We start from the raw sequence: 23405 nt of genomic DNA, 5'->3' as shown, positions 1-23405 counted from the left end.
TAGCATTCAACATACGCTATACTTATAAGCATATCTCCATACATTCAGTTTTATTGATCTTAAACAATACTTGCCAACTTTCCCCGTATAAAAACAAAAAGATTTAAAACACCTGAATCATTCCAAAGATCCCATTTACATTGTATCCCTACAGGATAAGTGACAGCAGTCATATTGGTTGTCTTTAGTCAACATTTCATACTTTGAAAAAGAACTGCACCAGAGATAGATGGGCACTGTTTTGTGGTATTGTTTCTTAAAGTCCTTACTTCTTGGTTATGGTTTTTGTTGAATGTCAGCCTCATATCTCCAAAATTCACGTTCTTTAGAAATGCTGAAAAAATTGTTCCAAAGAGGTCAACATACATTTTAAACATCTATGCTTGCTTATAAATCTTGGGTTCTTGAATCTTTTTTTTTTAGCATGGTAAAAAACCCCCCAAATAAACCTTTATTTTGCATTAATAAAAAACACAGATTTTCAAGTGTTCTCTGATCTCTGAGCTCCTTTTTATACATTTTTATTAACTCTAGGAATCAAATTTCTTTGAGTACCACTTGACATCCAGGTCAAGTTTATCATCCTGATGTGATATGAATCAGATAAATCAAAGGGTCACTCAAGATGCAGAATTTGATTTCCCCCATGTCATTTTTTTTTTACCTGTCAGTGTGAACATTTTTTTCTTCAATGGTGCTTTAGATGACCAGAAAACATTAATGGTTAGCATTCATCACTGAAGGCAACATGCACCGCCAGCAGCAAACTAATGTGTAAGCTCATAGCTCATGGGAAACAAAAACTATGGTGAGGTGTGGGAAATATTACTATTAATATTGTGATTATAATTATTATTATTTGGGTGGCATGGTGGCCCAGTGGTTAGCGCTGTTGCCTCACAGCAAGAAGGTCCTGGGTTCGAACACCGGGGTTGTCCAACCTTGGTGGTCATCACAGGTCGTCCCCTGTGTGGAGTTTGCATGTTCTCCCCATGTCTGCGGTGGGTTTTCTCTGGGTGCTCTGGTTTTTCACCACCATCAAAAAAGACATGCATGTTAGGGTTAGTACTCCTGTCTGTGCCCCTGACTGAGGCATGGCAAGACAAACTGGAGTTGGTCCCCGGGCGCTGCACAGCGGCTGCCCACTGCTCCTAGCTACACAGCTAGGATGGGTTAAATGCAGAGAGGAATTTCCCTACAGGGATCAATAAAGTATCCATCCGTCCATTATCCAAGCTGCTTATCCCAATTGGGATCGCTGGATGCTATAGCCTATCCTAGCAGTCATTGGGCGGCAGGTGGGGAGACACCCTGGACAGGCTGCCAGACTATCACAGGGCCAACACACTCACACCTAGGGACAATTTAGTATGGCCAATTCACCTGATCTACATGTCTTTCAACTGTGGGAGGAATTTGGAGCACCGGGAGGAAAATGGAGCACCCGGAGGAAACCGACGCGGACACGGGGAGAACATGCAAACTCCACACAGAACAACCTGGGATGACCCCCAAGGCTGGACAACCCTGGAGTTCGAACCCAGGACCTTCTTGCTGTTAGGTGACTGTGCTAACCACTCTGCTACCATGCAGCTCAATAAAGTATCTCAAAATTAAAAAAACAAAACAAACAAAATTTCAAAAATTATACTGTTTGCATTGACCACCCTCACTGACATCAGTGTCAGACAAGACTCGATATGTCTTAGATTTTGCATTTACCGTGTCGGACGTCTTTTTTGCATAGTTCTGGACAGTTCTGTCTGCTGTTGAGAATCATTTTTGATTCCTTGCTGTAGTGACCTTTGTACATTTGGGTAAAATAATGTAGTGATCTTTAGAACTGAGATACTAAGAAGTTTTTTTTTTTATTAAGATAGTAAACATGACATCATTCTTTCCTCCATTATGTGAATAGTGCCTGACAAAAGCAAATGAGGGACAGTAACATAAATGTCAAGTTCCCTCATTAAGGGGGCTATACAATTAATTATCAGAGACAGTTTGAGGTATGTTAGTGAACTTTCTTAAGTTGTGTAGCTGAAATGTCAAGGGGAAAGAAAGTAATTTCGTGAGCACTAGGATCGCAACCAAACAGCGAAAAGAAGTAAGGGTAGGGCAGAAAGTTTTTTTTCTTCTTTCTAAGGAATTAGATTATCCGGTAATATTAACGTCACTCCATGGGGATCAATTTATTCCACCTTATGTAATAAACATCAGTGGGGGTGATATTGAAGCACATGATGGTATGAAGTTGATATGGTTGAAGAGTATCTTCATCCACACCTGTGGATGGATGAAAGAAGTTATGTTTGTCTTTGTAGGCAAGTACCTTTCTCCTTTGTAAACTCTCATCTCTATTTAGAGTGACCTGGGTACATCTGCTGGAATTAATATTCACCTCTGTACTGATACACACTATATCTCACTGACTGTTGAATTTTGTTGTCAGTGTAAGATTCTACAAACACTGCAAAATATAATGATTTAAATATATTGACTGTAATACTAAAGCCTGTAGCTTGCTAATTGCTGACTTTTGTAAGTCGCTTCAGATATAAGAGTCTGCTAAGTGACAACATCCAAATTTAGTATTCATTGTCATTAAATAATTTTGCTCTACTTGACTGGAGTCATGCCTGAGGTCTGGTTATTGAGATATTCATTACAGAAGTTGTTAGCAATGATTTGGTTCCAAAGTGAGAGGATCCACTGTTTTAAAAATATGACCCTGGGGGCCCCCTGGTGGCTCACCTGGTAGAGCGTGTATCACATATCAAGGCCGAGTCCTTACCACAACAGCCTGGGTCTGAATCCAGCCCAGGCCCTCTGCTGCACGTCATCCCCGCTCTCTCTCCTGCCTTTCCTGTCTCTCTCTACTATCACTGTCACATAAAAAGTGGAAAATGCAAAACAAAACAAAACAAAACAAAACAAAAAAGACCCTAAACTTTGCAAAATTACTTTTTTTTGTTTTTAAAGAAATGTGGGTACTTTTTAAAGGATGGTGTGTAATTTAAGGCCATTTCAAAAGTTTCATTGTAATTCATGTAACCTACTTTTCCATCTTTATTTTAGAGCTATTTAAAGATAAAAATTCACACGATTTCTTAGTTGAATGGGTTCTGTGGAGCCAAAACCAAAAATTGACCATCACCAACCGTGGTTGTAGATTAGTTTTAATAGAGCCACTAAAATTAGAAGCTCCATAAAAACCTGAACTCTGCCAGTCATTTGGTGTATCCCGTTCAGATCTCTATGTATGGGAGAACAGGGGTTGGACCGTTCTGACAACACCTCTGTCTCTCCTCGTAGGACTGGTGGCCTGCCAAAATGGCCAGATCCTGTTTGAGGATTTGGTATTGTGGCAAGGTTATATAACGACCTGCCATTGTGCTGCTCTGATCTGTGCTGAAACACGAAACAGAAAGTAACTAACTCTACTGTATTTCTCTCGAAGTAGTTAAACCAAGTCCTGACTCGATTACTTTTATCATGAGGTGGTCATGTACCTCAAGTAATCTGTAAATTATTTTCAAGACAAATGCTCTTACTGCACCTTGAGTGAAATGTAACTGAAGTAGCAGTGTCTTTACTTTCTGTCGCTGTCCTCAGGACAGCGGATTGGGGGGCTGGGCTGAGCCTTTCCTAAAAAAGCCTTCATGTTGCTGTAGTGATGCTGCAAATCTGATCAATTACAGCTCAGTCCCTTGAACCTTTTAGAGCCTTAGGAGGATCAGCGGCTGTGAGACAGCTTAGTTGCTTTGCACGGAAGGCTAGTATGACTACAGTTGTCACTACGGGCCTACCTTGCTCCCAAAGTAGCAACCTAATATACAAAATACATATAGTTTATTCCAAAAAGTGATAGGTAGTATGCTGTTAGAATATTTGGAAGTGCAAACAAGCAACATATTTGTTTCATTTAGTTGATAAAATTGTTCCTTGTAGTCAGCAGAGGCTTCTGGAGTAGTCATGTTGCCCTCTAAGACACCTCTTGTTTCATTTAGAGACCCATTGAACACAAACCCAGTGTTCATGAGCGCAGGTTTTAAGGTTGTACGCCATCTTTTTTTATGCAAAGAAGAAAAAAAATATCCAATTTCAACTGGCAGAGAGCCAGATTTAAATGTTTTCTGTGTTTAGTCCATAATGTCAAATCTGGGCCTGGTGAATTGTGCTCATACAATTCCATGCAAACAAAGGGCTTTCAGATCAATGGTAAATCGGATATATTTTGTGATTTTGTTAGCCTGTTGTGTGTTTAGCTGATTCTATTCTCAGCTGATGGAAAGAATATACAGTTCAAGAATATGAATAAAGGACAGACATTTAGAGGTGTCTAGTATTAATGTTAGCAAATAAGCTGGGACTGTCAGGTGCCCTGATGGTCCATAGATATCTTTTCAAAATGATGACTCTTACTATATAGACAGTGAAAGTGATAGTGATATAATTACTTTCATATCTTCATAAGAAATGACTTTCTCTTGATGGTTTCTTTTCATCCAATGTGTGTTGGAAATGTTGGAAGACAGAGGAGGGATTACAGTCCATCTTTGCGTGGTTGGACATTAGAAGGTGCCAGATAGGAAGGGTCCAAAATCAAAGCATGGAATAAAGTTTGATGCTCACTTTCAAACCTGAATCTTCCCATCCACCTTGTCAAAGAACCTGTAACAGCAAGATTTTCCTCTGTCAGACCCTGCCACATTATATGGGACAAATCAGGTTTCCTCAGGGGATATTTTTTCTTATATCTTCTTAGCAGCACATGCAAGTCTTTTGTTTAGTTGGAGGGGAGGATCAGGGGGAAGTCTAGTGTGAGTTTTTTGTTCTGTCCCCTGGCACAAGAGGCTCTATAGGCTTTAGGCTCTTAGCTCGCCCGTCTTCCCTCCACAATGATGACCAAAACAGGTGTCAGGTCCATCAAGTTCTTCAGCATCTCCATGACGTCTTCGTGGTCCTTGGCGCCCTCGATAAACTCCTCCAGGGTCATCTCACCTTAAGGATGAAAGGTTAAAAGCCAAAGGGATCAGAATCAAGAATGGAACTTAAAAGGCCCGAGTTCAATTAAGACACCTATCCTGTCGTAGCCTGCCGATGACACAATCTAACTTCTTGGTAGTGCAGGTGGAACTCAAGTTCATTGGACTTGCTATTTGTGTGCACCTATGAAATATTGTGAAGTTACTGTCAATTTACAAGAAGACAAAAGCAGGTGGTGTCCAGGTATGGCTGGTATAAATGGGCTAACAGGGCTAAGCCCTCCCTGTCTTTTACAATAAAGATGAGAAAATTATTGCTAAAAAACCTTAGAACAGATTATTTTTGGTGTAACCTAAGAGCAGCAACAGCACTAAATAGTCATAACAAAAACACAAAAATGCATCTAATGGTTGTTGCAGCTGGAAAAGTGCTATATAAGATGCAACTTGATTTGTTGATTGATTGATCTAAATGTGTTAATTTTATTTACAGCCCAAACACACTTGCATCAGCTTTCATTCATCTTCGTGTTACATGAGTGACAGGTGTCTTGGCACGCCCCCTTGATTTGCTGATCATTTGGGCTAAATTCAATCAGCCCACAAGGCACTGACTTTTGACCAATGACAGCACAGACAGTAAATGCAGTGAAGGGCTACTTGTGTGAGAGTGGGAGGGGAGAAAAGTGAGCGACTGTGGCAATGGAGGCCGCGGGCGTTAGCATGAACGCGATGGATTATTTACTTTCTCATCCATTTTCTTCAATGTCTTTGGAGGAAAAATTGGAAGTGAAGAGACTGGGGACACATCATCCAAACGATGTTCAAATAACATAAAAGAACAAACGACAAAATCGTAAGTTTTGTGTTACTTGGTTTCAACTAAAGGACTGGCTAACGGCAAGCGTAGCTAAGGATTCACTGTTTTGTTTCCAATGCTTGCTTTTTGTGGGAGACCCAGCTTGGACCCAACAAGGGATTGTGGATTTGAAACATTTATTTGTTGTATTTGTTGTTGTGAAGCACTTGCTATAACAAGATATATAGTGTTGTTGCTATAACTTGTGGATTTGAAACATTTATTTGTTGTATTTGTTGTTGTGAAGCACTTGCTATAACAAGATATATAGTGTTGTTGCTATAACTTGGTATCTCAGATGTTATATTGCTGTTGCTGCAGTGTGAACTATAGATGGGTAGCCCACCCACCCAATATCACCACAAGCCATCACTGTGTATGACATTCCTTTCCCTTCTCTCTCTTTTGCACAACTGTGCCTTGCTATGTTGCCTTATATGTACCTACCTACCAACCATCCATCCATCCATCCATTAACCGAACTGCTTATCCTGCTCTCAGGGTTGTGGGGATGGTGGAGCCTATCCCAGCAGTCAACCTTAATTCTTAAATGGTCTCTGGTGGCTTTTGCAGTTAATGTGAATCATCAAACACCGCTATTGGCATCAATTAATGTTGTGTTCTTACTTAAACATCTTCATTAACAGTTCCAGCTATTGTGCCCTCCTACCTGTACTTAATGTTTTATGTGCTTATGATGTTAATTTGCCTGTTATACTGATGTCTGGCAATGTAAATCTGTATTGTACTTTGATTCTCACATTCTCCAATTGGTGATCTAAGGTGCACTCACACTAATGCACCCAGCCCTTCACGCACTCTTGGCTGTGATGTATTTACTGTGGGGCGCTCTATGATGCCAGTTGCTAACACTCAAATGACCAAATCTACCAATTGCAGACTCTCTTGTAAATCCCTTTGGATAAAAGCGTCAGCCAAATGAATAAATGTTATGTATATCTAAATGGAATCACTGAGGAAAAGTGCTTTTGAAATACAGCTGTGACTATAATCAGTCATATCAACATATTTGAATCTTTGTGTTATATTTGTTGTAAATCAGTAGCAGTGTTAATTAGTAGCATTTGCTGTCTTGATGCCATTGACCAGCGTTAATGATAGCCCAGTAGGATTCATTACAATGGAAACAAAAAAGACAGTGTGTCCCTTACCCTCTCCTTTCACGTCAATTCTCTCAAATATGAGCGCAACGATCTCCTCTGGATCGATATCACGGTTCCGTGTAATATCCTGGATGGCCTAGGAAGATATAGACAAAGATGATGTAGTTTCAGGTGTAACATACCAATCAATGCTAACAAATAATCTGTTACACAGGGGAAGGGCATTTGCACCGTAGTAGTAGTAATAATAATAATAATAATAATAATAATAATAGATTACATTTATATAGCACTTTAACCAGACACCCAAAGTGCTTCAAATTGAAGGGGGGAAACTCACTTCAACCACCACCAATGTGTAGCACCCACCTGGGTGATGCACTGCAGCCATTTTGTGCCAGAACGCTCACCACACATCAGCTTGAGGTGGAGAGGGAGGAATCATTGACTCAATTACATGGGGAGATGATTTGGTGGTCAGATGGAGAGAGCCAGGTTGGGAATTTTGCCAGGACACTGGGGAACCCCCTACTCTTTATGGTAAGTGCCATGGGATCTTTAATGGCCACAGTGAGTCAGGACCTCGGTTTAGGACGGCATCTCCTACAGCACAGTGTCCCCATCACTGCACTGGGGCATCGGGATTATTATTATTGTTGTTATTTTTAAATTTCTTATTAGGACCAGGGGGAAGAATGCCCCCTACTGGCCCACCAGTACCAATTCCAGCAGCAACTCAGTTTTCCCAGGAGGTCTCCTATCCAAGTACTAGCCAAGCCCACACCGGTTTACCTTCTGTCATTTTACAGAGCCAGGGTACATGTTGGTATGGCTGGTGTCTGTGTAAGTATATATGTGGGACCCCTCCCTCCTCTTACTGTTGTTGCTGACACTGAATAAAATCAGAGTTTGTGCCACAAGTGTCTGAAAGACCAAGGAAGAACTGATGGCTGAAGTTCCCATGAATCCAGGAAAGTTTTAGGAAAGAGTTGCCTCTCTGTTATGGTGGCTCATTGTATCCTGTCTTTTAGCCGAGTCGTGGCTGCTTCACTAAGTGCATCAAGAAGTTGTTGTGTGCCTTTACAGCAAACAGTCATAGAGACCTGGGTAGTATTATAAATCTGAGATAGAGATAGAGAATCCTGCGGTGGTGGCCACGTTCAACTGATACAAGCATCAAGCCGCAGTTTTAGAGTTTATCCATAATATATATGTATGGGGTCTTGTGTGTCGTCATCATGTTAATATAAATGATTTCATTCAAAATTGTATATATTGCTCACTGACTTGGATCTGTTTAAGGTAATCTTGCTCTGAGCCAGTAGACACCTCCGTATCAATGCTTTTTACAATGGTTTCTCTCCAAGGATTAAAGGATCTATCCAGACTTCACCAGACTGGACTTTTCTTAATATTATCACTTGTAGCATGGCACCCTTAATCTTGGACAATCCATATATTGGACACTCAGTCCTCTATATTCAGTTTTATCTTAACGTGTCTATATCTACTCTCATGCATGCATTGCCTTTGAATGTTTTTCTTTGTTCTCCAACCTACATTTTTCATGCTTTGCTACTGCAATGACCCAATCTCCCCTCAGAGAAAGGTAAAGTTTATCTTAACTTGACAATACTTAAAAAGAAAAGAGACAGTTTCAATATTATATGTAGGCATAACTTACTAACCTGAGCCCTTTGATAAAATGGATCTAAATCAATTTTTATCAAAGAATTGACCTTCTGGGATAAATAAAGTTGTCTGAATCTGAACAAATCTAATGAAGACGTCATTCCTCAGCAGTTTTGAGAATGAGGTCATCAATGTCAAAGTCATCCCACCAGTTGGGTCATTGCATGGTCATTCTCGTCCGCTTATTGGATGAGCTGGTCTACAGGATTACAGTGGCTCTAATTTCAGGTCTACTTCTGATTTTTCTAATGGTCAGTCTAAGGAAGGTATCAAAGCTATTCTAGCCGTGAATTTCACAGGGTTGAATCAGCATTGCAAAGATGTTTGATCAAAACACTTTCTTTTGAGTTTGAATGATAAAATGAAATAAAATCCATATAACGTCAAAGAGATGATTAATCTTTTACATTGTTGGTATTATTTCTAACTGGGTTAGAAATGTTCTGGTGCCATTGAGAGCATCCTGGCAGGGTGCCTCACCACCTGGTAGGGGAACTAAACCTCCCAAGATCAAAAATCCCTGCAGAGAGTGATATGATAGACTGAGCGTACCACTGGGTCCGCATTCACCCCCCACCTCCTGCAGGACTTATTATACACCAGGCGGTGCAGGACCAGGGCTGAAAGGATCATTATGGATCCTCATCACCTCAATGACGGACTGTTTCAGCCGCTGCGGTCAGGCAGATGCTACTGCAGCCACAAGGCCAACACTGAGAGACTCAGAAGGAGTTTGTTCCCCCAGGCCATAAGGACGCTAAACACCAAGTAACATTAGTAACTTGCACTGTGTATACATTACTAAGAACTGTCAAGACTGTCACTTAGCCTCGGACACTTTCCTTCATACAGACTATTTGCACATGTGCATATTATTTGCATATTTGTATACAGATACTTATCAGAGTATACCTTCTGTATACTCCTCACATTTTTTATTTTTAAAATGTTATTCCTGTTTACTTGTATTCTTCTTTTGTTGCACAGCTGTAGAGCTTACCAATAAGCTTTTCACTGCTCATTTTACTTGTACATGAAATATGTGACAAATAATAATAATAATTGCATCTTGAATCCTTCAGAATTACACTCATTCAACTAGAATGTGAGAAATCAAATCATTTAATTTTTGGGAAAGTCGCAGAAATTAAATATGTGGCGACCTCTAACGGGAGCAGCCGAAGGTAGTAGTAGTAGTATTAGTAGTAGATTTTGAAAGAGAAACCCTCTGAGATATATATGTGTGTGTGTGTGTGTGTGTGTGTGTGTGTGTGTGTGTGTGTGTGTGTGTGTGTGTGTGTGTGTGTGTGTGTGTGTGTGTGTGTGTGTGTGTGTGTTATATGGTAACATCTCTCAGGAACTTTCAAAGAAAGTGCTCAAACGGCCCGAGACAAGACGCTGCCTTAAATGGTAGAGTTTTAACAGAGGAAGAGAAGGTGCAGCACTTGCTCAGTGAAAATAGTGTTTTTGTTTTTTTAAACAAAAAGACAGGATGTTTCAGCTCCCCTGGCCTTCATCACAATGAAAGCACTTGTTTCTTTTTCCACTGAGTGAGTGATGGGCCTTCTCTTCATCTCCTATATATAACATTTCTGAAACCATTAAGTTCTCACGTTATCTCTTGCTTTTCATTTGTAAATTTAAGTCATGATCAGTGACCAGCTCTGTCGTCACTGTTACACCAGATCAGTTTGTCAAATTGCAGCTATCACCGAGCTAGCAATACCTAACCTAATATGTTGTGTTCTCCATTAGTGTGTACTGTGGATTTGTTTATGTGAGTTCGAACTCGCATAAACATTGCATTGACAAAAATTATGGGGCGCAGAATTTGACCCTACTTGAGAAAAGGTGTTGTGGTGCAGGTGAGTGTTGCAAGTGGATGAATAAATCCCATTTTTAAATGAGCGACAAATCAAAAGGGGAGCAAATTCAAGCATAGAAGGGAAACAGCTGCTCCAAATACTTACCGGTGTTAATCAAAACATGAAACTTATGCTTGCTGCAGTTTCTTATCAAGACAACTAAACGTATGTATGAAACCTGGAAACCAAAATCTATTTTTGTCTCTTCTGAGCTTTTCTGAACTGTCATGTAAGTTGCAATCAGTGCAAATACTTTTGAGAGTTTCATTTACGTATAGAAGATAGTAAACTCAAATACAGTAGTGCAATGGTTGGGAAAATGGCTTTTTATAGTTCTTTGTTTGAAGGATTTTTCTGAACTTATACAACAGTGTTCTCACTATCATTTAGTGTAAATTAGAGGTGAGTTCCTGTTTATTTTTGCCTTGCATGGTTGTTTTTTTTTTGGATGATGCTTTTGTTCTAATACAACGTTAAGTGATGTGTGTGATTATTACCGAGAAGATCGTCTCCAACTCGTCCTTGTCAATCTTTCCGTTGCCGTCTTGGTCAAAGAGTTTGAAGTACCACTTTAGTTTCTGGTTGATCTCTCCCTTCAGCAGCAAACTGATGGCTGCAATGTACTCCACGAAGTCTATATAGCCATCCTACAGAAGTACAACAGGTGGAAAGATAAAGAGGAAAAAGATGGAGGAAATGATTATCATTTGTAGAAAATATTTAATAAATTGCTAAAAAAAACCCCAAAATCCCCAAAAAGAAATGAAATCTTTTCCCACCTGGCCAGCATGGATTTAGAAAGTAGAAAAAGCAAACAAACTAAAATTAATTTACACTGCAGAATCCTCATAGTTCCCCTTTTCAGACTGACTCAAGTCTTTATAATTGAAGTTCATACGCTAACATTGGTAGAATGAAAGTAGGAAGCTTCAGCAGGGTCTTTAAAGGAGAGAAAAGACCAAGTGAAACAGTGTTTCCCTACTCCAGACTCAGTAAAAGCCCTGGGCCAGATCATATTTCTGGGAAACCTGAAAACTTGTGCAGAACAGTTGACTTCTTTTTCTTTTGGTTTATTCCCTGTTTCTCAGGGGTTGCCACAGTGCATTTTATAGTTTCCATCAGTACCCCATGAGGGCACAGGTGGTCATTGTTAACCCGGGCCTCGACTGATCTGGTATGGTCTTGTCAATCTGCATACTGATTTGGCAAAATTTTATGTCGGATGCCGTTCCTGACACAACCACTAACCCTACGGACGGGGGCACAGGTAAAGTGCTGGATGCCATCCGAGTATTCATGGACTTGCGCCCATGCCTGTTGCCATCTGCTGAACAGTTGACTGACATTTTTAATTTGTCTCCAGATGAGCAGTGTTCCCTTTTTATGGAAACAGTCTATTATTGTTCCTGTGCAAAAGTATAAAATGCCTTAAGAGTTGAATGACTAAAGACCTGTGCTGTTGACTCCTTTGGTTATGAAATAATTTGAGAAGTTGGCCAAAGGAGAGCTATTGGATAGGGTTTTGGTGTTCTACTGAATAATCCACCAAAAACTCACATCAGGGTTTAGTTTGTTGAATTGTCATCAACTTTTAAGATAATACCATATATTTTTACTATATTTTACCAAACAAACAATTTTTTAATCTAGACTCTAATATTGTTGGCGGGACAGCAGATTTTTGTAACAGAGGGTTAGGGTGTATTATGGTGTTTTATCTAGACCTGCCCCTCTTCTTCCCTCCTCCATTCTGCTCTATGGTTGTCTGGCTCAGTAACTTGAAGGTACAAAAGAAAAACAATTTGTACAATGTTCTCAAAATGGCCAGGAAGATCTTAGGTGAACAAATGAGCCAACTGAGTTCAGTGTGGACAACGTGGAATATTGTAAGTACCTGGGGGTGTATATAGACAATAAACTGGACTGGGCTAAGAACACTGATGCCCTGTACAAGAAGGGACAGAGCCATCTCTACTTTTTGAGGAGGCTGAGGTCCTTCAACATCTGCCAGACAATGCTCAGGATGTGGTATGAGTTGGTGGTGGCCAGTGCTCTCCTGTTTGCTGTTGTATGTTGGGGCAGGAGGTTGAGGGTAGCAGATGCAAACAGGCTCAATAAACTGACCTGCAAGGCCGGTGACGTTGTGGAGGTGGAACTGGATTCTCTAGTGGCGGTTTCTGAGAGGAGGATGCTGTTGAAATTATGTGCCATCATGGACAATGTCTCCCACCCACTCCATGACATGCTGGTCGGGCACAGGAGTATTTTAGTAATAGACTCATTCTGCTGAAAAGCACCACAGAGTAACGCAGGAGGTCATTCCTGCCTGTGGCCATCAAACTTCACAACTCCTCCCTCAGACTCAGACTGTCAGACACTGAGTTAATGGTCATTGGACTGGCCCTGTCGGGTTCTATTTGTGCTGCTTGTTGTGTGCTGCTTGTTGTGTGCTGCGATAGTGCAGTATAGATAGGGTGTTAGGTGCACCACGCTTGTTCATATATTTATTCTTATTTCTATTTCTTAATTATCTTTTATTTCTGTTGTTTCTGTTTCTATTTTCTTATCTTGTATCTTTTTAGTTTTTTGTTATTAGAGCGTGAGTGTCTGCAATAGAACCCAATTTCCCCTCGGGGATAAATAAAGTACTCTGATTCTGATTCTGAGTTGATATCTTTGTGAGACATTTGCTTTCTCTAGACCATCCTATATAGGCGAGATTTCAGATGCTCCCTTTAGGATGGAGGTTTCAGATGTTCAGGGTAAAGAGAGATAGACATAAAAACTTATCTTTCCTCGTTCAATAAATCTTGCTAAATTTGCTGAATACTTGATTTTTGCATGCCATGTCTCCTACCCTCCCCCCCACTATTTTAAATGATGGGTGCTGTATTTGTTAATGTTGCCCTAACCGTTAAGGTGCAGTCATTGTATTGACTAATTGTGTGTCTATGTATCTGTAACCTGTTGTTGCTATGCTGTTGTCTTTACTTGCTGCAGCGAAATAAGTTTCAATAGAACAATATAGAGATTTGACCTGAAAATTAACTGAGCATCAGCTCATCAATAGCTAAAATGTGAATGTGAAAATGATCCCAATTATTAAATGCAAGCACAGGCCATAGAGAAGGTGGGTATTTTTACCAGAGAATGACGCTGCTAGGGCTGTCACAGTGTACTGATATGTTGGATAATTGTGAGATATATTCAGGGTGGCATGGTGGCACAGTGGTTAGCGCAGTGGCCTCACAGTAAGAAGGTCCTGGGTTCGAACCTCAGGGTTGTCCAATCTTGGGGGTCATCCCAGGTCATCCTCTGTGTGGAGTTTGCATGTTCTCCCTGTGTCTGCATGGGTTTCGCCCGAGTGCTCTGGTTTCCTCCCACAGTCCAAAGACATGTAGGTCAGGTGAATCAGCCATGCTAAATTGTCTCTAGGTGTGAGTGTGATGGATTGGCGGCCTGTCCAGGGTGTCTCCCCGCCTGCCACCCAATGACTGCTAGGATAAGCTCCAGCATCCCATGACCCCAATTGGGATAAGTGGCCTAGATAGTGAATGGATGGATGGTATTCAATAGGACAGTAGCAATAGACAGGAAACACAGAATGAGGAGATTAGGGGAAGACGTCGTGCAGTAAATAAAGCTCCCTTCGGCTGCAACCAGGCCAGAGCCAACTTGGTAAGTGCTTAACTAGCTGAGCCACCAGGACATCCCCAAAATAGTGACATTCTAAAAATGAAATAGTAATATACTGTAAAAATCTACCTTTGATAATGTTGCATACAACAAATACATTCCAGCCGTAGTGGTTGATAGCAAAATAGAAATATTTGGCACTTATCTTGCTTAAAGTTTCACAATCTCACGATCTTCCTCGGTTTGTTCTCCTCTTCCCATTAACACATACACACACACACACACACACACACACACACACACACACACACACACACACACACACACACTCTCAACAAACACAAGTCGGGGGCCAGGAAATCAAACAGCACAAGCCTTCATGAAGAAATCATTTCCAAATTTGCCTAAATCAGCTAAATATAAAACAGATTTTTGCAGCAACATTAAAAGTGAAACATCAGTTTGATAGAAACAAAAGGTTGCACTAGACTTGATTTTTTGTCACTTTATATACAAAATCAAAGAAAGACCGAGGTTTTCAGCAACATGCTGTGTCACATTCACGCAGCAGCCGCCCACTACAACCACTGTCTTCTGCAGCACCACTGAAGCATTTGGGAGGTGAGTGCTTTGGTTGAGGGCATTTCAATGACAGTTGTTTAGGTTGGTATTCTTGCAGGGCAGCGTACATCTGGGTGTTAACAGTGAATGAGTCCCTCTTTGCATATCTGTAGTAATAAGCCGGATTTCTAACTTCTGGATAGAATTTTACACTCATAACCAATGTGGGCAAACGCTACGGGCACCAGTTAGACCCCTTTGTTCCGCAAAGGGCTCAGTTGAAAGAATATATAATCCCTCACATATAATAACTTTGAAATACAAGAATGATTGGGCCCCATTCATGTCTACAAGAATGCCCCCCATCAAAAAAAAAAGAATAAGAAAATGTTTATACCATGTTATTTGGCTCTCAAGATGGCTTTTCATTGACTTTGTACTACAGTGAAACCTCAGTTGTTGGTTTACATTTTAGTTACCCCCCCCCCAGCTGCAAAGCACACAGATAAAGTGTTAAAGAATATTGGCCAAAAAAAACAACAACAACAATGGAATGAAGCAATCAGTATTTTGGATGGATGAGAGAAAAATTAAATCTCCCGCAGTCGTGTCAAAATGTTCAATGTTCTGGGACTTCCTGTGTGTCCTCAGCTAGCATGAATGCTCTCCTACAGCTAATCTTTCTGCATAGCTCTGTCTATCTCTATTGCCCTTTACTCAATCTTAGCGTCAATCTGAAGGAGGCTTGGATTACGAGCACTATCAAACCCTAATCCATTTGGGGAATCCCAGTTGAATTAGCAAGCAGGAGCAAATGACGTAGGATTTGTCAGTGAAATTATGCCAGAAAGGGTAACCTTTACAAACAAGGGCTCAGTGTCTTTTGTATGACATACATCAGGGTATGTGTCTTGTCCAAGAAATTGTCTTCAGAGTTTCGTATAAACATTAAACCTTAAAACTCCCACGGAAAAAAAAAAGTTTAGCAGCTCCCTGATGTACCAAACGGGATGACTGCATCCATTTAAGCTTTCTATACTTAATGGGAATCGGTTACTGAAACACATTTTCATATTTCTTATCCCAAAATTATGCTTTGTAATTGGAAGTGAATGGCAAGCAGCATTGCTGGGAATTGGGTTGTGGTTGAAGAAGCAAGGCCGACTTGGTAGCTGAATTTTATAATACACCCTGAACTTGGGTTTTCTTTTAAGTCAAACATTTGTGGATTTCTGAATTAAAAGCACAGTGAAATGACCTCTTAAAGTGGCTGTCAGCAGTTTTAAGTTAGAACAGTTTTTATGATATTAGGTCAAACTATCTCTACATCCTGACAGCTATCAAGTAAGTAGATGCGCTGAGAAAAAAATCTGGTCTCTCTGGCCGCAAAAGTTGCTCAGAAAAAGACATTTTTCCATGTACCTGCTGTTCATCTGCCAATCAGGATAGCTCTTTGCAAGCACGGGGTTTCATTGGTCCCAACTTTTCACGAGGCTCTTATGCAGAAGTGAGGGGGGCGGATTATTTTGCAGCATGTTTTCAAAGTATTGCTAACTTGTGCTACTTCCACCCAGGATCGCTTACCCCATCTTTATCTGGGATTCCATGGTGATATGTTTTTTTCTGCCCCCCACCCTCCCACCCTTTTTCTCCCCAATTGAATTTGGCCAATTACCCCACACTCCCGAGCTGTCCCTGTTGCTTCTCCACACTCTCTGTCGATCCGGGGAGGGCTCCAGACTACCATATGCCTCCTCCAATACATGTGGAGTTGCCAGCCACTTCTTTTCACCTGACAATGAGGAGTTTCGCCAGGGGGCATAGTGCATGGGAGGATCACGACATTCCTCCCAGTCCCCCCCCCCGAACAGGCACCCCGACTGATCAGAGGAGGTGTTAGTGCAGCGACCAGGACACATACCCACATCCGGCTTCCCACCCGCAGACGTGGCCAATTGTGTCTGCAGGGTTGCCCGACCAAGGCGGAGGTAACACGGGGATTCAAACCAGCGATCCTCATGTTTGTAGGCAATGGAATAGACCGCCACACCACCCAGATGCCTTTTCTGCTTTTCTTATCCATCCGTTATCCAAACCGCTTATCCTGCTCTCAGGGTCGCGGGGATGCTGGAGCCTATCCCAGCAGTCATTAGGCGGCAGGTGGGGAGACACCCTGGACAGGTCACCAGACCATCACAAGGCGTCACAGTTTTAGAGATGTTTTGAGGAAATATAACCATGCCAGTATGGACAAACTGCCACACTGATATTATGATAGACAACATTCTCAAAAACAGGAATATTAAATTTAGAGGCTACACTACGCATTTTGGTGTTAAGAGCCTTTGATTTATTTCCACAAAATTTTTAAAGTGGAATATTTGACAATACATCCCTTAGCTGAAGCCTGTCTGACTTTAGAGAGAGAGCAAGAAAGAGAGACAGAGACAAAGACAGAGACAGAGGCAGAGAGACAGTGATTCAGTGTCACTTTTCTTCTACTGTGACCCTCCTCTGACTGCCCCCTCCCCCCTGTGTGTCACGATGGCAATGGAGCCATTTTAATAAATGCACACAGAAAGAAGTCACTTGAGGAGGCCTGTAAATTGGATGATGAGTGCAGACAGCCTAAAGGAGAAAGAGGGAGATGTGATACAAAATTCAGCACTGATGTTGATGGAGTTTTGTGAAACATGATAAAAACTAAACTGTTTCAATGGTTATTTTCAGTTCTTTTTTTACATGTCACATTTTATAGGTTTTATAGGCCTTGTTACGTTTGTTAGATTAGCAATATGTGTTTTCTGTTTTGTTTTTTAGGTCATATTTTCACTTTTTCAATTTTGCTATTCAAGTTTGACCATATTGATTTTCATATTGAGTGTAGAGTGATGAGGGGGAAAAAGAAGAAGAATTTAAATGGTTTTAGCATAAGGCTGCAACATAGAATGTGAAAAAAGTGAAGGGGTCTGAAGAGGTGGCCATGTAAGGAGAGGCCAAGGTAAATTTATTCAGCACCCAGTTAACATTGTGTAAAATATAAAATTTCCTTCAATGCTAAAAAATATCACTTTGTAATGCTATATAAAATTGGCACCCTTGGATTTAACTGACCCTGTGATGGCCTCGCGGCCTGTCCAGGGTATCACCCTGTCTGCCACCCAATGACTGCTGGGATAAGCTCCAGCATACCCGCGACCCTGAGAGCAGGATAAGCGGTTTGGATAATGGATGGATGATAAAACCCATGAAGAGTCAGTAATGTGTTCTGTACTACCTATTGAGATGTGCTACTTAGTGGTTCTGCGCATGGTGGCGGGGTTAGGGTTAGACTACTATTGATTAGCAGTAGCATTTTTCTACAAGGCAGCAGAATCATCAGAACAAACGTGAGTGTTGACACTGAAGTACTAATTCTTTGATGTGTGGTTTCTGTCTTTCATCAGCATATAATTCTTTGTTCAACTCACACTTGTTGAACCCCTGACCCCAGGAAAGCTGCCATGTTGCCTTGCAGTTTAATTTGTTACATCTACAATGTACATTGTTGATTGTTACAATCTTACAATTTAATTTAGCAGATGCTTTTACCCAAAGCAACGTCCATCTGAGAGTTAATACAACACAAGCAAGACTTGTTAGGTTGTACTTATTTATATAACAATATGTTTTCCCTATCATTTAATGGAGCCCTGTATATAATTCACCAGCTGTGATAAATTGAACTCTCTGGCTCTGACTTGAATTCACTCTTTATCCGGCTGTCTTAAAAAAAGGGACATCCACCGATCCACTGATCAAACTTTTGTGTTGGGTTTTCTGGAATCTTTAATAGAGGTCAAAGGGCATATATTTCCCCACATGTAACCTGGCAAGTTTTTTTGTTGTTGTGTGTGTTAAACACTGTCCCCATTACAATTACTGCCATACGTTTCTGCAGAGAATACTGTTATTTAAAGACTCCAGGCAACAAAGTTATCAGAAAAATAAATCCTCCGTTTACTTGTTACAATTTTGTTTCTTGGCTGATATTTTCAACCAAAAACACTTGAGTGCAACAGTTTAATAGGCTTCAGTTCATAGGTCATCAACACAACAACCAGCCAGTTGGAAAGTATCAATGCGACATCACCCCGACAGCCTCAACGCCATGATTCATTTTCATGAGTTTTGTGAACAACCGATATCTGGTCTTCATTCTCCCATATTAATTCTTTATCCATGTCAAATTGTCCCTCATGAACAAAACATGAAAAACTTGATCACAATGATGCAAGCACGCACACACACACACACACACACACACACACACACACACACACACACACACACACACACACACACACAGAGGCTCCAAAAGAGGGATAATGTCCCCCATGCAAGCCATGTACACTAAATAATTATTCTTCATATTCATTTCTTTTCTAATTATAGCATTTGAGCAGAAACCTTTTAAGGAAAAGATGGCGTTTATGTTATGATCTTTGATGATGATGATAACCTTTTCACCTGCCAACATGTGCTTTTGAATTAACTGAATAGAAATTGCAGTTGTAGTTGAAATTGTGGTTGCCAATGACTGCAATTTCAACTACAGCTGCACAGTGTGGTCTTAAAGGTCAGTGAAACTGAAGAGAAAGACATGGATAATGACAACACTTTGACGACTAACAGGTTATTTGAGCTGGAGGACTCCTCCTCACCATTTCTAACTGACACCTTCAGAGAACCATGGGGTCCACAGCATGTTGACTCAAACCTCTAGCGCCACCTGCCTCAGATCAAAAATGACTTCATACTTGTTGAATGTATTAGCTATGGTTATATTAATCATTGAACAGAAAGAAAACTTCTCAACTCAAAAATTGAGCAAGCAAACGTAACAAATGTATTATAAGGATAATAAATTATGAAATTAAATGATGATGAAAAGCAATGCAGACTCAATCACCCAGCTTTTTCCAACAATTCAGGCTTGAAAGGAGTGGATTATAGTCTCTGTATGCCAGCAGATTAAATCAGCATTCAATTTTGATCTCTTTGCATTAATAAGATAAACTACTTGGTATACGGACATTACAGTCTGTATATTGAATCTCCAAAGCAGGCCGGTACAGCATTAAAACAGCTGCCTCAATTTATTTATTTATTTTTACTGTTGGGAGGGTGACAGAATATTTTTTTTGATATCCATGCTATGTTGTCTCATTCAAGTTGAATTTATCAAAATGGTGAGTAGATTTTTTTTACCCCCCCAACCCTCCCCTTTTTTTTCTCTCCCCAATTGTACCCGGCCGATTACCCAACTTTTTTGAGCTGTCCCAGTCGCTGCTCCACCCCCTCTGCGAATCCGGGAGGGTTGCAGACTACCACATGCCTCCCCCGATACATGTGGAGTCGCCAGCTGCTTCTTTTAACCTGACAGTGAGGAGTTTCGCCAGGGGGATGTAGCGCATGAGAGGATCACGCTATTCCCCCCCAGTCTCTCCCCCCTCCACCCTAACAGGCACCCTGACCGACCAGAGGAGGCGCTAGTGCAGTGACCAAGACACATACCCACACCCGGCTTTCCACCTGCAGACACGGCCAATTGTGTCTGTAGGGTTGCCCGACTCAAAATGGTGAATAGCTTTACTATAATTTTCATATGCAAACAGCTTTATACCTCAAAACATCCAACTGTCTTTAAATGTACTTTTGTTCATTTTTTTCAGAGGCTGTATAGTTCAGGAAAAAAAAATGAACAGGAGAGAGAGATCAGCTCGCGGTGTGACTGTACTATAAACTCTCAGCGTATAGTGGTAACAGCTAATGTCTCTAATCTGCTGCTCTCATATTTCTGTGTATTCAGCTGCTTGATGTCCATTTAGCTCAGTGTTTACATGTCGGCAGAAGTCAGTCCTTTGAACGAGATCAAGTACGACTAAGTTTGGAAATTTGTGCCTAGTGGGAAAAACCTCTACAGAAACACTTATTTTTAAGCATATTTCAACAGAGTAATTTAATATCTGGTAAAGAACAGCTGGTAAAGAACAACACCCACAACAACTGGACAATGTGAACTGGGATAGGAAACCATTACTTTGGATTGGAACGCTGTTTTAGCCACATGGCCATTTATCCATGTCCTGTTCTGACCCAGTACACTGATGTATGGTTACTTTAAAGCACATCAGGTTACGCCACCATGAATCTAGTGGACCATCTCAAAGGCAGCATTACTTTTAACAAATCAAACTTAGCAAAGGGTGCCAAAAGTTAACTTTTACACAGCTATTGCCAATAGCTCTCTCTTTCTGTCTTTCTCACTCACTCACTCACTTACTTACATACACTCAGCAGGTATCCACTTAGCTCACCACGAGGGCTAATATCCCCACACACGCCAGCTCTGGAAGCTAATCAGACAGTGAACCAATGAAAGGCCCTATTTTCCTCTTCAGAACATCTCTTACCTCTATATCTGAGCACTTTGACCCGGGGCCTTTAGGTTTGTCACGTTCAATAGACCAGCAGTTCTTAACTTTTCCAACCATATAGATTAAATTTGGTGATTAAATTGAGTGACATGTGGAAAAACAGGGAGCAGAAAAAGATAACCACAATCTTCCATTGGGTGGCTGTACTGGAGCATCACTAAACTTTGGACCTGGCTGTCTTTCTCATGTAGGGGCCAACCAGAAACTAGCCAAAGGTCCCATTTGGGTAACACAATCAAATAAGCTTTGATCCTGCGTGCACGCATGTAAAATGCAGACTTTTTGTGAGCACGTGTGTGTCGTGTGTATGGTCAGTAAAGCATAAAAGAAGGAAAATCACAAAATGTGAAAGCATTAACATGCTTGTATGCATGAATATATGTGAATTCCTGTGTGTGTACGTGTCTGTATGTTTGTTATGAAGCCAGCTACCCACCCCATCCATGTCAAAAGTGAAAAAGACTTGGTCCACGTAGCTGTTGGCATCCTCAGTCATGCCCCTCAATCCCAGGATGGCTTTGAGCTCAAACAGAGTGATGAGGCCCGAGGGCGACTCCCTCATGAACTTATTGTACCAATGATGCATATCCTCTGCCAAGATATCATCCAGGTTGGAGCCGTGATTGCCCATGGTTCTGTCTAGTTTGGAGGGTTTGTCCCCGTTTAGAAAAAAAAAAAAAAAACGACAGCACACTGCAAAACCAGGGCACTTGTTGCCCAAAGGAAACTTGGATAATCAGAGACCAGTTTGATTTGATCAACACTCAAGTGACCCCAGGTACTTGTTGACCCAGAGCAGAGTACAGCACAAAAGACTATTTACAGTTTGGCAAAATTACAGGCTGACTGCTGGTCTCGTTTGTTCCTTAATAGGTGCGTAGGTCCCTGAAGGAATTGAAAGATGCCTTGAAAAAGCCCAGTTTGAATTCCAAGCCTGATGCTCTTGTCACAACACTCGGGAAGGAGAAGAAAGAGGATAAATCCGGGAGAAAGATCTTTGGCAGAGATGGTCAGCGTTGGAGCAGAGAGACCCACGGGGAATCTTCTCTTGTGAGCCCCCTCGTCCAGGCTTGCAGTGCCTCTGACCTGCCCAGGAATGCAGAGGAGACTGCACTTCAGGCAGAGAGCAGTCTTTAACCTTCTTAATTCGCACAGGACACATAGGAAACACTCAAAATAGCACCTTAACAAGATAACAGAAGTCTCCTGGAGCTCCTTGCAGAAGAGACCCTGAGCCAAGGGACTTGAGCATGCAAGCTGAGGCTAAAGTCGACAGTACATATAGGCACTTAATGCAGGCTGGTTATATAACAAGCTACCTATCTGTCCTAGTTTGGAGCTATAGGATTGGAAGGAGGGAAACTCCTTCCAATCTGAAGCATTTTCACCTTCAAACAGGACACAGGCAGATTCAGTCTTGCTAGTTAATGCTTGTGAAATGGATTTCCGCCTGGAGCTGGACAGCTGACAGTGTCATGGTTTCCTAGAAAGTTTGGCAAACCTGTTATATTGGGAAGGTCATTAGTTTAAATTCCCTGCACCAGCTGGCTGGCTGAATATGGCCTGAGAAACTGATGAGTGTGAACTCATCCCTTTAACTCTTGATAACTCATGTGAAAGTGCCACTGAACAAGACACTCTCTTTTTTGTTTTAGTTTCCCCCCTTTGTCATCCCAATTTTTGACATGTTGCACATACCCTATAGTGATCAGCTAAGAAGTCGACTTTGCAGGCTGCGGGCATCCGGGTAGTGTAGCAGTCTATTCTGTTGACTGCCAACACGGGGATCTCCAGTTCGAATCCCTGTGTTGCCTCCGGCTTGGTTGGGTGTCCCTACAGACACAATTGGCCATGTCTGTGGGTGGGAAACCAGAGGGGTGTGTCTCCTGGTTGCTGCATTAGCGCCTCCTCTGGTCGGTCAGGGCGCCTGTTCGGGGGGGAGGGGGAACGGGGGGGGGTAGCGTGATCCTCCCATGTGCTACGTCCCCCTGGTGAAACTCCTCACTGTCAGGTGAAAAGAAGCGGCTGGCGACTCCACATATATTGGAGGAGACATGTGGCAGTCTGCAGCCCTCCCTGGATCAGCAGAAGGGGTGGAGCAGCGACCGGGACAGGTCGGAAGAGTGGGGTAATTGGCCAAGTACAACTGGGGGGAAAAAGAGGGGGGAAAAATAATTAGCTGTGTCAGTGGTAAGATAGGT

The 23405-nt window shown here is 41.5% G+C and overlaps 1 protein-coding gene across 1 annotated transcript; it reads right to left on the bottom strand.

The window, feature by feature from the left end:
• Nucleotides 1-4876: 4876 nt before the first annotated feature.
• guca1d (guanylate cyclase activator 1d) lies at nucleotides 4877-21874 on the bottom strand. The gene is made up of 4 exons (XM_056284284.1): nucleotides 21641-21874; nucleotides 11026-11175; nucleotides 7020-7107; nucleotides 4877-5004 (listed from the first exon to the last, which is right to left on the bottom strand). Exons 1-4 carry the CDS (start codon nucleotides 21833-21835, stop codon nucleotides 4877-4879), a joined length of 561 nt encoding a protein of 186 aa, XP_056140259.1. The 5' UTR covers nucleotides 21836-21874.
• Between the last annotated feature and the right edge of the window lie 1531 nt (nucleotides 21875-23405).

Source organism: Lampris incognitus, chromosome 8, assembly GCF_029633865.1.
Source record: "Lampris incognitus isolate fLamInc1 chromosome 8, fLamInc1.hap2, whole genome shotgun sequence".
Taxonomy (NCBI): Eukaryota; Metazoa; Chordata; class Actinopteri; order Lampriformes; family Lampridae; genus Lampris; species Lampris incognitus.
The sequence above is the reverse complement of the archived record's forward strand: the minus strand, read 5'-3'. Positions and strand labels throughout refer to the sequence as shown.

Bases quoted from the DNA above. Each gene is read 5' to 3' on its own strand.
- guca1d (XM_056284284.1), bottom strand. From the start codon at position 21,835: ATGGGCAATCACGGCTCCAACCTGGATGATATCTTGGCAGAGGATATG. The intron at 11,176-21,640 runs GTGGGTAGCTGG...GTACTTCTGTAG, and splicing joins TCACTTTTGACATGGATGGG to GATGGCTATATAGACTTCGT. The intron at 7,108-11,025 runs GTAATAATCACA...ATATCTTCCTAG, and splicing joins AGTTGGAGACGATCTTCTCG to GCCATCCAGGATATTACACG.